This window comes from Gastrolobium bilobum, unplaced genomic scaffold (genome assembly GCF_033153095.1).
Source record: "Gastrolobium bilobum isolate Gb01-03AN ecotype WA unplaced genomic scaffold, APGP_CSIRO_Gbil_v1 utg1154, whole genome shotgun sequence".
NCBI classification, from domain to species: domain Eukaryota; kingdom Viridiplantae; phylum Streptophyta; class Magnoliopsida; order Fabales; family Fabaceae; genus Gastrolobium; species Gastrolobium bilobum.
Window position 1 is genome coordinate 259,016 of NW_026898337.1, and position 14,883 is coordinate 273,898.

Here is a 14,883-nt window from a genome sequence, read left to right on the forward strand (position 1 = left end):
AAAAAAGATTTTATTGGAAGAGATTTATCCACTTAATATGATCATCCGCCTCGAAAAACCAAAAAATTGTACTGTGAACTAAACAACACTTAAAAAAAACTAATTTTTAAAAATCAATTTTTGAATTGAACTGCTTCTTAGAAACTAGTTCTTGAAGTGAACTGATTTATGAATCGAACTGGTTTAAAAAATCATGAACTGATTTATTTTTTCTCTTCTTCTCTTTTTTATATTTATCTTTTTCTCTCTGTTTTTTTCCCTTATTTATTTATTCCTTATTTTATCTTTTTTTTATTTCTTAATTTTTTTATTTTTCCTTTTCTTTTTTCTCTTATGTATTTCTCTCTCTTATTTTTACTTTGTTTATTTATTTTTATTTAATTTTATAGTATTATTTATATATATTTTTCTCTCTCAATATTTTCATATTTTTCATTTGGACTTAAAACTAGTTCAAAAACCACTTTTAGGAATATGTAAAAGAACCATAAAATAACACTATTCTTACAAAAACCAATTTTTGAACATGAGCAATTTTTTCCCTCTTCTTTTCATTTATTTTTCTTTTTTCCTTTTCTATTGTTCTTCTCTTATTTATTTAAGGGTTTGCTTTTTCTACAATCAATGTAGATAACTTATCTACATTGAGCCCAAAATAATGTCGTTTTGAGGCAAAAATCAAGATATTTTTGTAATTATAATTTGTTTGAGGGTTATAATAATCTTTTTTATTATAGCTTTTTAATTTTTCAATCCCAAACGATATCGTTTTAGGAATGAATGTAGATAAATTTTTTTTGGTAGACAGAATATAGATAACTTATCTACATTCATTGTAGAAACATTAAAGCCTTTATTAAATTGTTGTCTTCTATTTCAGAACCGATTTGAGTTCATAATAGGTTCAACTTGAATTGATTCTGAACCAACCGAACCGTTTTCGAACCGAACCGAATCATTATCGAACCAAACCAAATCAAACCGGTTTAGATAAAAAAATATATAAATAAATTGATTCTTTGAAACCAATTCGGTTCAATTCTTAAAAAAAATATTTATTTCAGTTGGACTCATATACACCCGCATGGATTAGCATTTGTTCATAGCTATCTTGATTATAGGCTTCCAAGTTCAACCATCATTATATTGGGCGTGACTGCCTCTTTAGTAATGCTTAAATTGGACGTGATGGTTGACGCCTATATTGGGCGTGATATTGTGCAAAAAAATGTGTAATTATTTTCAAAAAAAAACTATAAATTCATAATTTTTTATTTAAAAAATACTAAATTAATTTTTTTTCCTACAAATCCTTGTATTCCAGAACAGGCTGTCCCACATCAGCCAGACAGCCACAATGTATAGACATGTTTATTCTTTAAACAGAGATTAAAAGTGGCACATAACACGATTTTCCTTTTTACAAAACAACATCCCATCACATATCCATCGAACTTCGTTCACTTTTCACTATAGCCTTCTTTGTTATCAACAATTGAGCCTGCAAAAGCCATCTATTATTAAGGAGTGAGAATTACTTCTCAATAAGCCTTTAACTCTTGGGAATTTCCCCAAGATTAGTGTCGTCCACTGCACTTGGAAAATCAGAAAGTACAATGCAATAACTGCAAGGTTCCTAATTCATTCAGGAACACATCATAGCAAGTTCCTTCGAGGGGGGTTTCCACGAGAAGCAGCTGCAACAAGTTCGAATGATCGGAAGATGGGGAAAGCACAGTAGGCGATCTTAAGGAACCAGTGGACACGCCCAAGCCAGTGAGAAGACGACCTCGAAGATTCGATGATGAAGACTACTTAGGCTGATTCATTGAGCAAGTGTATTGGTCAAATTCGGTTAGTAATTAGTTTGATTCTGTTAGTTTGTTGATTGCATTGCTTTTCAAATGCATGAATTAGAAAATGGTTGTTGATAGCTGGTGATTGCTTGGTAGAACTAATCAACCCTTTAGTTAGGGTTATAAATTGGGGATAAAGGTACAGAACAACGTTTTTTTGGTTGTTATGTGTATTTTCAACTGGTGCTTTCATTGAGAGTGTATTAGTGTTTTGATCAGAACAGAATGAACATACTTCTTGAAACTATCTTATCATTCTGTTCTATATAATTCCTCGACGACTAGAGTGTATTTGTGTTGACTTACTTTGCTATTTGTGTTGAAACCTTGTACTTAACTTGTATTGAACTATTGCACTGCCATATATGTAACTTGCCACCAAATTACCTTTAATATCAAGCTTGGGATATAGCATATAAATTGAATCTGTTTTGTCCTTATAACTCTCAAAGTACTGTTTGTGAAGTGCTAGACTTGAACATCAATTAGCTATACTGTCCATTTGGTTAGTGTGGGAAATTCTGCATTGATTTCTTTTAAATTACTCGAGTGAGACAGTTATATGATACTGGAGTAAATTGCCTTGATTTAAGGTGGTCTTGTTGTTTTGAATTGTGTGAGTGAACACTGTCTCAAGTTTTTAACCTGAACCGATAGCCCAAAGAATTTTTAGTTACATAGATACCGGTCGAGATATGCTTCCAATTTTAGTTTGTGACCCTTGATTCTTGGTCAATTGAAGCTAATGCATTCTGTCTTATTAGGAGTTCACTTTGAATTGTTGATCGATAGAGCTGTTCCTTTTTTTCTTTTTTTCTCTAGCTGATATAGGAATTAAGGTTTCATATTTTTGCCTATTGACTTGCAAGATTGTTAAGCAAATAGTGATTGACTACTACATTCTGATTCCATCTCCATAATTGCTTCTTACTTGTGCTTAGAAATGGGTTCCCCTTTTTGGATTTATGTGATATTGAGGGAAATCTATTCGTTTTCCTGCAAATAAAGTTTTGTAAGAATGTTGAAACTATGGTGCATAAAGGCAACAAAATTGGAATGTTTCTGACTAAATAGCATTGTCCACTGCATTACGGTTATAATTAGCTACTATTTTATATTACCTGGCCTAGCATCGAGTAGATATTCTACTCTGGTGTGAAATAAGAGCCCTATGATAAATTTCATTTGGCTACTCAAGCAATAGGACGGCGTGTAGCTTAGAGTATGTTTTCTGACCTAAATTATTTTTCCCTTATGTCGTATATGTTTTGTCTATTGTAATTGTTACTGTTCCATTGTATAAAGAATTAATCAAATTATATATATAGGCAAACAAAATTACAATCTTGCTTTTTTAATAAATAATTATGAAAAAGTTGCAATTTGAAACCTTTTTATGGATTTATAGCAACCAGTCGCGCCCAAAATTAGGCGCAATGGAGTTTAGATGCGCCTCACAGTTATGCCCAAAATGGGACTCGAATGGGGCTAGGTCACGCCTAAGATAAAGTGCGTTAGGGGGCTGGGTCACTTCTCCAGTCACGCCCAACATGGTGGGTGACCAGTCCGCTATATAAATACCCCCTTCACTTTTTCATTTCACTCCGTCTCTCTAAATTCTTTCTAGGATTTTGCTCTGACTTCTGTAAGTTTTTTTGTTTGGCGAAGCTCTGTCGTTCAAGTAAGCAGTGTTGTAAAAACCTAGTGTTGAAACGTAAAAACGGACCGTGTCTACGTTTTTATGACCAAAATCGAGTCAAAACGTTAGTTGAAACGGGTTTTGAGTCGAAACGGTTCACACGTAGTGTCGAAACGTAGAAACGGTTCAAACGTAGTGTCGAAACGTAATATGATTTTTTTTTGCATAGTTCAAATATATATATATAACACGTAATAATAAAAAAAATTATATATATTTATAGTTATTAATTAGCTTAAATTTAATAACTTATATAATTAATACATTAAAATTATTCTATATAAATTAAAACAAAGATTAAAATTGACATTCTTATAAAATAAACATGTTTGTGGGTTTTGGTTTTATATATGTTGGATATATATTTTATTTTTAATACGCTAGTAAACTCTTACGTTTCGTTTACGTTTTGCGATTTTACGTTTTTGTTCACCCCTACCGTTTTTACATAGACTCTACGTTTTAACAAAATTGCAAGTAAGTCTTAATATTTGCTTTCTATATTTTAAATTAAAGCAATAGATATGTTATAATAGTGATCTAGGATGTGGTTAGTTACTTATTTTAGTGACCTAGGATGTTTTTAGTGACATGGTTAGTGACTTACAACATGGTTAGTGGCTTAGACATGATTAGTGACTTATAATATATGCATAGTGATTTTATTTATACTTAATTTTTATTATGCTTAGTGACTTATAACATGCCTATTAATTTTGTTCTTAGCAAATTTTATTATGTCTAGCTACTTAGGACATGCTTAATAAATTTTATTATGCTTAGTGATTTTGCTTTAAAAATAATGAATGAATGGGTGTGATTTAGTATATTTTTAAATTTATTAGACATTTTAAATATATTTAATTAAATAAATTATAACAGTATGTTTGTAAATTTATATAGTATGTTATTATGGTTGACTCCTCATCGTCTGAGTCTCCTCGGTCTTCCGCGCACGGGGGATCTGATTGTGAGCCGGAGCCAAGCGATCCTATGACGCATGTTCTTCCTGGACCTCACCAGTGGGACGTACTTAGGCGGCACACACAGCGCAAGCACGTTTCACAAGCTGTGTGGAACGAGGAGACGCAAAGGGTCCTAAAGATTCGCAGAGGAGCCCGGGGCACTGGTGGACCCCAGCCAGATGATATTCCAGATGTGGTTGCGCAATACTTGACCCAAGCTGGTTTTATACATGTCGCGCGCATGCAACATATGCAGGTATGCCTTTTAAATTAAATATATTATATTGTGTTGTAATATAGTCATTGTAAATTGGTATATTTGAACATATAAATTGACAAATTGTTTACATTTTTTAGATCGATGCCAGCCTCATCAGTGCTTTGGTTGAGAGGTGGAGACCAGAGACACACACTTTTCATATGTCGCAAGGTGAGATGACTATTACGTTGCAAGACGTAGCGGCTATTCTTGGATTGCCTACTGAAGGGAAAGTAGTTAGTGGAGCTACAACCATGGATTGGCAAGAAGTGTGTAACCATGTCTTCGGGAATGGGCCTAATGAGAATACTGAGTTAACTTCAGGTAATGTTAGGCTGTCATATTTTGATAGGGTATATGCACATTGGCGTGCAGTCGCTGATAATCCCCATAATGCAATTTATTACACAAAGGCACATATCGCGCGCATGATAGGAGGATGGCTCCTTTGCGACAGATCCGGGGGTAGTGTAGCTGGATGTCGCTACATTCCATTACTTGCAGGAGAATTTCAGGATATTGGGAGCTATAGTTGGGGGTCTGCAGTTTTGGCACACTTATTTCGACAATTATGTGAGTGTACAGACGTCGACAGATCTGACATTGGTGGGTGCACCACTTTGCTACAAATCTGGGCTTGGCTCAGATTCCCACCCATTGCTCCTCCTATCCCTCTTCCTACTCAACCAGAATGGCACTTTGGACATCGGTATGTATCTATTATATTGGCTAATTCATTATATCTTTGTGAGTATTGGAATTAATGATTGTGTTAATTTTTTCTTCCAGATTTAATGGTTTAGGGCGTTTTAAACTTCATGAACTACTTTGGTATCGAGATAGATTAGACACATTGTGCAGAGATGAGGTATGTTTTCTATTTTTTAATTCAAACAACTTTTTACATCCAAACATGAATTTTGAAAAATATGAAAATTCAATTGACTGTATATTTGTTTATTATATAGGTGGTCTGGCAACCATATCTAGGCTATGATTTTATGGGTGCAACTGTTGAGAGACAGCGATTATGGATGGCTGTGGCACCTCTTATATGTTTTCATATCGTTGAGTATTCCCAGCCTGACAGATGTATGCGCCAATTTGGCAGGGATCAGCCGATACCTATTCGGCCTAGAAAGTTGTGTGGTGTCCACGATTATACCCTTCGGGGTAAAATGGATGAGAACTGGCCGCGGAAGCTTAAAAAGTTCATACGGAGATGGGAGACCAGAGGAGAAAACATAGAGATGCCAGCTCTGATGGAGGGTCTCATGTCACCGAACCATGGGTATATGGAGTGGTTCAGGCAGAGAGGCAGGCGCTACATTACTAGGAGGGCTGCCAAGATAGGACGTTGTGTAAGTTAATTTTTTCATTTTGCTAGTCAAGTATTGTAATTATTTATATGTTTTATTTATTTATTTATTTATTTATGTTGTGACTTATAGGTTGATGGATTAGAGATGTTACATTTCATGACCACTTCGGACCAATTCCCAAACTACACTCTGGAGTTTATTAATGCGGAGATTGGTCGTATTATTGCTATTTTCAAAGAGACATCCCGAATTGAGGAGGCAGGACCGGAGGCACCCCCGACACAGGTTCCGGATGAGGCACAGTTGTCTGTGGACGTTGGGCGTCATGCGAAAGAAGGTCGTGGGCTTGGACGCCGTCGTCGGCCAATGCCTCCAGTGTCGGAGCCTATATCATCGCCTAGGCCGCGTACATCTGGATGGTATAGGCCGCCCATGTTCCCCATTTATGGCAGTCAACCTCATTATTATGCACCCAATATGCAGGAGCAGGCATATCAGCCTAGCCAAGCTGGAACGTATCCACCGATGGACTCGCAAAGCCAACAGGTATATCAGGCTAGTCCAGTGGCCATGGCATCTGGGCATAGTCAAGATCAGAGTAGTGAGACTCAGAGTAGTTAGTCTTAGAGTAGTCAGACATAAGATCATGATAGGCATATTGAGGAGGCATTTGCAGGTTGCCAGACCGTCAGGCACGTCATCAACAATGGCCTCCTCCATCATAGATTTTATATTTGTTATGAACATGGACTTTCTTATGTTAGTGACTTTATTATGTTATGTACATTTTATATTTGTTGTCATTACTTTTGATTATGTCATTAAAATATTTATTTGATAGACAACCATAACATTTCTTACATTGAATATTGATTAAATTTCAATACATCGATAGCTAAACCAAGACAAAAACAACATACAATACCATAAAGTCCTTAAAATAATAATAAAACATAATCACTGGTTAGCTCCACGATTAGGGCAATTCCTTCAATGATGATCGAGTTATTTGCAAATATTACACTTAATGCGACTAGAACTGATTTTAACTTGATTCATTTTGTTACGTATTCTCGTTGACTTTGGACAATCCTTTGCATGCAACATAGACTTATCAAGTATGACAACTGGATCTGCACTGGGTGGAATAACTTATTCTTAATTGATTGCCATAAAAATGAGTACGTTTGGACCAGGTTAGTCATTAAGAATACATCATCAACATATTGTGATGGCCGAACATGAATAGGTAAACAAGCTGCTACGACATGACTACATAGGTATTTGAAGGCCTTAAACTTTTCACATTGACATCACCAATTTGGCAGGTTGATAGAATATGACCTCTCATAACCCTCGTCCACCTTCACCTTGAATATTGTTTCACTAACGTTATATGTATGCACATGATAGCTTGTAGCAAGAGACTTATTATATTTCAACTTCCGAACAACATACTTGCAATGACGATGAGGAGAATGTATTTCCTTGGCAGCATTTTGACCCCTGGTAACAAAATAACAGACAAGTCTATTGTATATGTGATTAACCAAGGTAGTTATTGACATGTTTCTAGCTCTCTTTAAAAATTTGTTTACTGTTTTGGACAATGTTGTTATCATATGTCCATATCTTCTTCCCTGCACGTCGTATGCACGTGACCACTTTCCTGGGAATGCTATCAATCCAGTTTACAACCTCAGGACTAGCGTCACGATACCTCGCCAAAGATATCTCAAAATCCACCATAAAAGGAGTATGACCTGGACACAGAGAATTTTATTAGGCTTAAAAAATTCACAACACATTACACGCATAATGGAGTATAACTGGAAAATATATGCAGATAAGAGATAGGAGTCGTGTACCATACCTAACTTCATTAAATCCTTTTCAATTTTTTTCCCCTGAACATTTGATCAGAATTGCTAGCACTATGATGAAGGCAAATTCACAACACATTACACGAATTTTCGTGTCGTGTTACGGGTCGACTTACGTGTCGACTCACGTGTCATAACCTATATTGACACCTCTACAAATTATATCACTTCATAAAATAATTTTCATATTATACGTTATATTTATTTTAGGGGTGAGATTCACTTATCACCAATTTAATTTATCTTTTCTTACCATTTCAATCAATTTAATAATTATAATTTATTAAAAATTAATAATTTAAATATATCCTGCCCTTTTATTTTAACGAATAATTTTCAAAACATATCACTTTGCTAATTTTTATTAGACCAGTGTTCCTTTTATTTTTCCTTGTCTTCTCCACTTATTCAATCAGTTTCCCAGCTCGTCGCTCATACTTTTTAAATTCTGGATGTGCAAGTTTACATATGTACCCTCCTTTTAAAATTTAACAGTAATAATTTATGGGTCTTTTTGTCTTTTGACCCTTAGAGTATCTGTACCTTCGACAAGCCTCTTCGTGACTCCCGCTTTTCGACAAACCCTTCCCCCTGCGAAGACTAGCGAGTAGCGACCAGCGGCGTTTTTTTTTTTTTTTTTTTTTGTCCAAATTAATTTTTTATTTTTTTATTTCAAAACATTTGATATCTTCAAATTAAAATTTCCATGGAAGCTCAACAAATTCTTTCTAGCTTTTGTCCAAAATCATCATCAGTGTCATCAATTCCAATTGCAAAACAACCATTCTCTTTAAAGTTCCCTACTTTACCTTCTTCTTCTTCTTCTTTATGCCCTTCTATTCAGTTCCAGAATCTTGAGGTTCCTCCTAGTGGAGCTTTTCATGCCATCTGCACTGTTCACAGAGGAGTGTGTTCTAGTTCTAGGAGGAGAATATGGTGTAGCAGGAGTAATATTTCTACAGAACCAAAGGAGGGGCATGGGGTGAAAGCTCAGGTCATGGTGAGAAGGAAAAAGCTGGCAGTTTTTGTGTCTGGTGGAGGATCCAACTTCAGATCAATTCATGAGGCATCCAAAAGGGGATCACTTCATGGAGATGTTCTTGTACTGGTCACAAATAAAAGCGGTAATGGTCTAACTCAACTACCCCTTTGCTTTCAGTTTTGCCCTTTTGCAAAATAATGTAATTTTTCATGGTTCTATGTTATCTTTTAGCTTAGCTACATTCTTACTTGGCCTCTAGTAGTAGTACTTTTCCTTGAAGCCTATTTTCTTCAATTTTAGATCATAATAGTCAATGGATTAAGATGGTTTCCTGCGAAGATGATATTTATTATACTTGTGGCTAGAAGGAGGAAACTTCATTGTGTATTGATGCTGCTTGTCATGTGTGACATTGGATGTTGGGACTACGTTTTGATTCACCTTTTATTTCGAGTCTTGGGGTACTAAAATTTTCTTCTTTGTTTTTTTATTTTTATTTTTATTTTTATCCCAGAGTGTGGAGGTGCAGAGTATGCAAGAAATAATGGAATCCCGGTTTTATTGTTCCCAAAAGCAAAGGATGAATGCGATGGATTATCTCCTAGTGACCTCGTTGATACACTAAGGTAAGATATTCAGATGTTTCTTTATTTCATTTCCTGCAATTGCATTTAACTTTAGAGTTTAGACTTTTAATGAATCTGATGTGTATATGCTTTGCTTTAAAGTTGAAATTCAAATAAAAAGCCAGTGTAGCACAACTATGGCTAAATCTACAAAAGGGAACAGAAAAAGACTGTTATGGAAACGTGGTTATATCATTAACATATAAACACATTTTTTTATCAGGAGATTTGAGGTTGATTTTATTCTTTTAGCTGGATACCTCAAACTTATACCAGTGGAATTGATCCGTGCTTATGAAAGATCTATATTAAACATTCATCCATCACTTCTTCCAGCTTTTGGAGGCAAGGGTTACTATGGTATGAAGGTGCATAAAGCAGTAATTGCTTCTGGAGCAAGGTATTCTTCTCACAGAATCTCTCTGTTTGAGTGAAACACTGTTGTACTTGGTTCTTAACTACTTATGTCTTCATTTTTCTGTGTTGGTTAGATTTTCTGGTCCTACTGTTCATTTTGTCGATGAACACTATGACACGGGACGTACCCTTGCCCAGCGTGTTGTCCCTGTGCTTGCTAATGATACTGCAGAGGAGTTGGCTGCAAGGGTTCTTAGGGAGGTAACGGCAGCTTCTATAATCAATCAGCTCCCAAATAATGATGGCATTTTAAATCCTTGAACTGCTTTAATCCTGAATGAAATTCAATGAATATATTTGTCATAGGAAGCATTGATGTACCTTGACAGTTATGCAACCAAAAGGCTAGCAATTTAGCAGACTGAAAAGATGGACTCCAATTGATTTTTATTCATTTTTATTTCCAAATTTAGGAGCACCAGTTATATGTGGAGGTGGTAGAGGCTTTATGTGAAGAGCGTATAGTTTGGAGGGAAGATGGTGTTCCTCTCATCCGAAGCAAAGGAAACCCCAATGAGTTTCATTGATTATCGTTGACATGGTATGAAATTTCACTTTTAACTTCCTTTTAATGGCACTTTTATTTATAATATATTTATATCATCTTTTTACTATTATGCCTTGCATCTGATGGGACTTTGTTCCTGTTGCAGGGTATTTTGGTTGGAGATTTTGTTTATGAAACTTAACATTCACACTGAATCAGTTGCTAATGAAACTTCATATTTACACCGGGGTACTCATGTAGCTCCCCCTCCAAGAATATAATAAGCAAGAAGTGTCAAACTTTTCTCCCGATTACCTGTTTTGTATAAACTTCAATCTGCTCTCAATATTCATATTGGGTCGATCTTATTTTTTGGCCTCCTTCATTCCCCACACAAGATTTCATTAACATGTCATGATTTTGCCCCATTAATAAAGAAATTGTCTACTCTACGATTTGGATAAGAAATTTGATGTGCACAAGGCACTTTATCCTAATTTATAATTATTCTGAGTGCGTAGAGCATGAGCAAATGGAACCTACTCTTGGTCTGGATGTCAAAGCTTCTTTTTCTATGCTTCTGTCCTTTGCCACCCGTTTATATATGAGTCTTCCTTTATTTGTTTAATTTCTAAACATGCTTGATTGGAGGAATGTTGAAAGTTGCATCCCATTTAAACTTTGATTCATGTTGATGATGAAGATTGCCATATATGATTGTCTGAAACTTTGATAAACTCTTTAAGACGTATGGGATATGCATACTAGTGTATCCCAGTTAGTAAACTCACTCTAAGGGTGTGTTTGGTACAAGAGAAATTTTTTGGTGACCGGGAATCATGATTAATGGGAATTCAGTAGAGATTGAGTTTACTTGGAATCTTACAAAAGATGTGTTTGGTTCGCCAAAATATTACCGGGAATATTGGGTAAAAATTACTTATTCCATATTTGATTTAGAACGAAATATGACTTGGAATATGAGGTTATTTTACAAAAATAACCCCAAACAATTTTTATTTTTGTAATTGATAGATTGGGTCTAGATTTTTATGTGTATTGGAGTATTTTTGTCTCAAAATTTATTGTTGTGCTTTCCCTTTACTTGGTATTCTGATTGGTATTCCGAATTACCATATTATTTTTGGTAATCTGAATAGTGACTTTTCTTTATAAATCAAATTACCGGTAATCCTTGGATATCCGGGAATCGTAATTTATTCCTTCTACCAAACGTGGTAATTACATTTACCAAAGAAGGATTACCGGTAATCCTCTCCAAAAACTTGAACCAAACACCCCCTAAATTTGTATTCTTACTAGTGTTATGGAATGGTAATAGTATATTTCGAGTTCCACACATCTTGAGTTCTAGCCACTTCTATCCTTAACTCCCAACATGAAAGTTGTTCTTTTCCCTCTCTTGAACAACTTTCCTTGCTTGCACTCTTGCTAAAAACCATTGTGTGAGGAGATCATTCCCCTAGAAGGCCAAGAAAATTTGAGTGTTCATGAGTGTTGAGAGTTGTTTGGCTTGCATGGATGCTTGATACTTGCTCCTTGGCCATTTGCAAGTGATTGGTAGTAAGTTTTCCTAAATTTATTGGAGTTTCATGGAGATCATATTTTGGATGTTGTTATGGAAACTGTTTTTGAGTTCATGATGTTAGAGCATGTGTTGAGTTCATGATGTCAGAGACATTTAACTACTTGCACTTTATGCCTATGGTGCAACTGTGCTCCATAAGAGTTGATACATGTTCTAAGAGATTGTATTTGGAGCAAAGAAATTTGAGAGTGGATCCTCTCATGTGGAAAAGTGGTCATGTGGTCATGTTATTTGATCACAACCACTCGTTTAAAAATTATGGAAATGGATCTTCTCATGTGTCAAAAAAACATGATATGGTCATGTGGGAAGATCACAACCATACAAAGGTAAATCAACGGTTATGATTTTGTAACTACTTATTTTATCATTTTTTCTCTCTTCCTTTTTTACCATTGATCTACCTTTGTATGGTTATGATTCCCCACATGACATGGTCATGTGAATTTTCACATGAGAGGATCTGGATCCAAAAATTATACACTTTTCTCTTTCTTATCTCATCATCAATGAATGGTTATGATCAAATAACATGATCACATGGCCACTTTTTCACATGAGAGGATCCACTCCCAAGAAATTTTGACCCTCATTCTTCATCAGAACATCCAACCATATTTCTTTGAGAAGAATCTCCGAGACCTAATTCTTTCGAACCTCGAATCTAAGAAACCTTAGATTCTATGTGGGATTGGATCAACCTTTCGGTATCACGGTTTGGCACATTTGGAATGATATGATCTTCAACTAGAAAGTGTATTACCAAGATTCTATTATCAGAAGGGCTAAAATCTACATGACAAACTTGAAAGGAGAGACCATCCAAATAGGCATCATGGTAGTAAGTTTATCTACTGGAAATTTCGGCCGACGGATGGCTCAAACTCAATGCAGACGGATAGAGCAACAGTGGAGGAGCTCACTCTAGTTGCAGTGGTGTCATTAGAGATGATGCAAGAAGATAGATAGTAGGCTTTAGTAGAAATCTAGGCAGCGGTTCATCCTTGAGAGATGAAGTTTGGGGACTTTTACATGGTATTCAGGTGGCGTGGGATTTGGTAGTTCAAAGAATTTGTATTGCCGGGGACTCTCAAGCTGCTATAAATATTATTTTTGGGGACTATGGGGAACATCATCATATTGCACCTCTGGTGAAGCAAATTCAATTTATGCCAGAGACAATGGGCAACCAAGATCAGTCATACTTACAGAGAAGAAAATATGATAGTAGACATGCTTGCATTTACTTATTATCTAGGAACCACTAACCGAGTGCAGAAACCTCCTACATAGGGATTTGATGGGCATTGCTAGCCCAAGAACTTGTAATCAGTAATATGTTTTAGTTTTTCCCTTTTGTTCAAACATAAAAAAAAAATCCTATCCGGGGTATAGGATACTGCTTTCGATATTACAATTTTGTAAGTGGCTGATTTTATTAGAAAAGAAATTCTATTGTGGTTATGGTTCCAATTATGCATCGAAACTTGGCAGTGTGGGGGGCTATAATAGAAATCAACTACAGGATTACGATGCTTATGAGGATGAGGGACAAGAGAAAGGGGACAAAGAGGAAAAAACTCTTAAGCCAACAAAGGAAGAACTGGGCCTACCTTGAATTGAGGCAGAAGTTGAGAGAATTGATTTGAAAAATGAACAAGGAGAATAATAATACTTCCCTTGCAGATTCTAGTGATGGAAATTAATTCTTTAATCCTTATAGTGTAAACCATCGCCCAATAAATCCTAGATATATCATATTGAATCATCAAGAAATATAAAACAAATAAGGCATAAATGTCTCCATTGTAGCAACGATGTATCTTTGATCCTATTAAGTCTCTAGCCTTTCCTTATGAGTTTTGGCCTTGCTCAGTCAAATCGTTCCTTAAAGAATATTCTCTCTAGATTGGAAGAAATTAGGCTCGGCAAAAATGAGCCGACCCATCGGGTTGACTCGTAATCCGGCTAAAATGAGTCGGGTTGGGTTAGGGAAAATGAGTTAGTAACTCGAGTCAGCCCGACTCGTTTCAGCTCGAAAAAAATCGAGCCAACCCACGGGTCAAACGGGTTGGCTCGCGGGTTATGATTTTTTTTTTAATATAAAAGTATATAAAATCTAAAATCCCAATTCCAAAGATCCAAACGAAAATACCTTGCAACTGCCAATAAGTCCAAAACCGTGCATTAAGGACATTTTTTTATAGTATGTGTGACAGTGTGAATGTGGTACCAACTGCCAATAAGTCCAAGTCCAAATGCAAAATTTTCTATGATTTATCTGTATAATTTAGGAAAAAAATTTAGAAGTTATAGCATTAATGGAATTTATTTATTTTTTCGATTTTTTCGAGTCAACCCGCGAGCCAACCCTAATCCGACTTGGGTCGGGTTGGGTTGAGTTTTCTGGCTCGTTTATTTTTCGAGCCAACTCTAACCTGGCTCGTTTTTTTCGGGTTGAACACGGGTTGGGTCAGGTTGGCCCGTTTTGCCAGCCCTAGAAGAAATAAACTGAAACTGATTTGACGTCTTAGGAACCACAACCCTAGGTTTAGTTTCTTTATATATTGTTCCATTAGGCACCCATTACACCTAGTTGGGCCAATATTAAGTATCCACTCATCAAGCCCATACCAAATTAGGAATCTAATTGGAATCCTTTATATTGATCACATAATTTTCCCAATAATTAAATAGCAACGACATACTTGATATTTAAATATGTAGCCCACAATTATATTAGAAGATAAATTGTTCTAACATCTAGTGCTACAAAGA

General features: G+C 35.6%; 2 protein-coding genes across 2 annotated transcripts; both read left to right on the forward strand.

Moving 5' to 3' along the window:
- Positions 1 to 1,447: 1,447 nt before the first annotated feature.
- Positions 1,448 to 6,859, forward strand: LOC133314989 (serine/threonine-protein phosphatase 7 long form homolog). The gene is made up of 6 exons (XM_061516544.1): positions 1,448 to 1,854; positions 4,459 to 4,776; positions 4,878 to 5,488; positions 5,569 to 5,647; positions 5,748 to 6,140; positions 6,231 to 6,859. Exons 2-6 carry the CDS (start codon positions 4,468 to 4,470, stop codon positions 6,720 to 6,722), a joined length of 1,884 nt encoding a protein of 627 aa, XP_061372528.1. The 5' UTR covers positions 1,448 to 1,854; positions 4,459 to 4,467; the 3' UTR covers positions 6,723 to 6,859.
- A 1,754-nt stretch (positions 6,860 to 8,613) lies between these two features.
- Positions 8,614 to 10,943, forward strand: LOC133314986 (phosphoribosylglycinamide formyltransferase, chloroplastic). Its single transcript, XM_061516541.1, has 6 exons — positions 8,614 to 9,108; positions 9,481 to 9,592; positions 9,816 to 9,992; positions 10,084 to 10,210; positions 10,423 to 10,550; positions 10,663 to 10,943. Exons 1-5 carry the CDS (start codon positions 8,691 to 8,693, stop codon positions 10,534 to 10,536), a joined length of 948 nt encoding a protein of 315 aa, XP_061372525.1. The 5' UTR covers positions 8,614 to 8,690; the 3' UTR covers positions 10,537 to 10,550; positions 10,663 to 10,943.
- Positions 10,944 to 14,883: the final 3,940 nt, after the last annotated feature.

Bases quoted from the DNA above. Each gene is read 5' to 3' on its own strand.
- LOC133314989 (XM_061516544.1), top strand. From the start codon at position 4,468: ATGGTTGACTCCTCATCGTCTGAGTCTCCTCGGTCTTCCGCGCACGGG. The intron at 5,648-5,747 runs GTATGTTTTCTA...TTTATTATATAG, and splicing joins ACACATTGTGCAGAGATGAG to GTGGTCTGGCAACCATATCT. The intron at 6,141-6,230 runs GTAAGTTAATTT...TGTGACTTATAG, and splicing joins CTGCCAAGATAGGACGTTGT to GTTGATGGATTAGAGATGTT.
- LOC133314986 (XM_061516541.1), top strand. From the start codon at position 8,691: ATGGAAGCTCAACAAATTCTTTCTAGCTTTTGTCCAAAATCATCATCA. The intron at 9,109-9,480 runs GTAATGGTCTAA...TTTTTATCCCAG, and splicing joins ACTGGTCACAAATAAAAGCG to AGTGTGGAGGTGCAGAGTAT. The intron at 9,993-10,083 runs GTATTCTTCTCA...TGTGTTGGTTAG, and splicing joins GTAATTGCTTCTGGAGCAAG to ATTTTCTGGTCCTACTGTTC.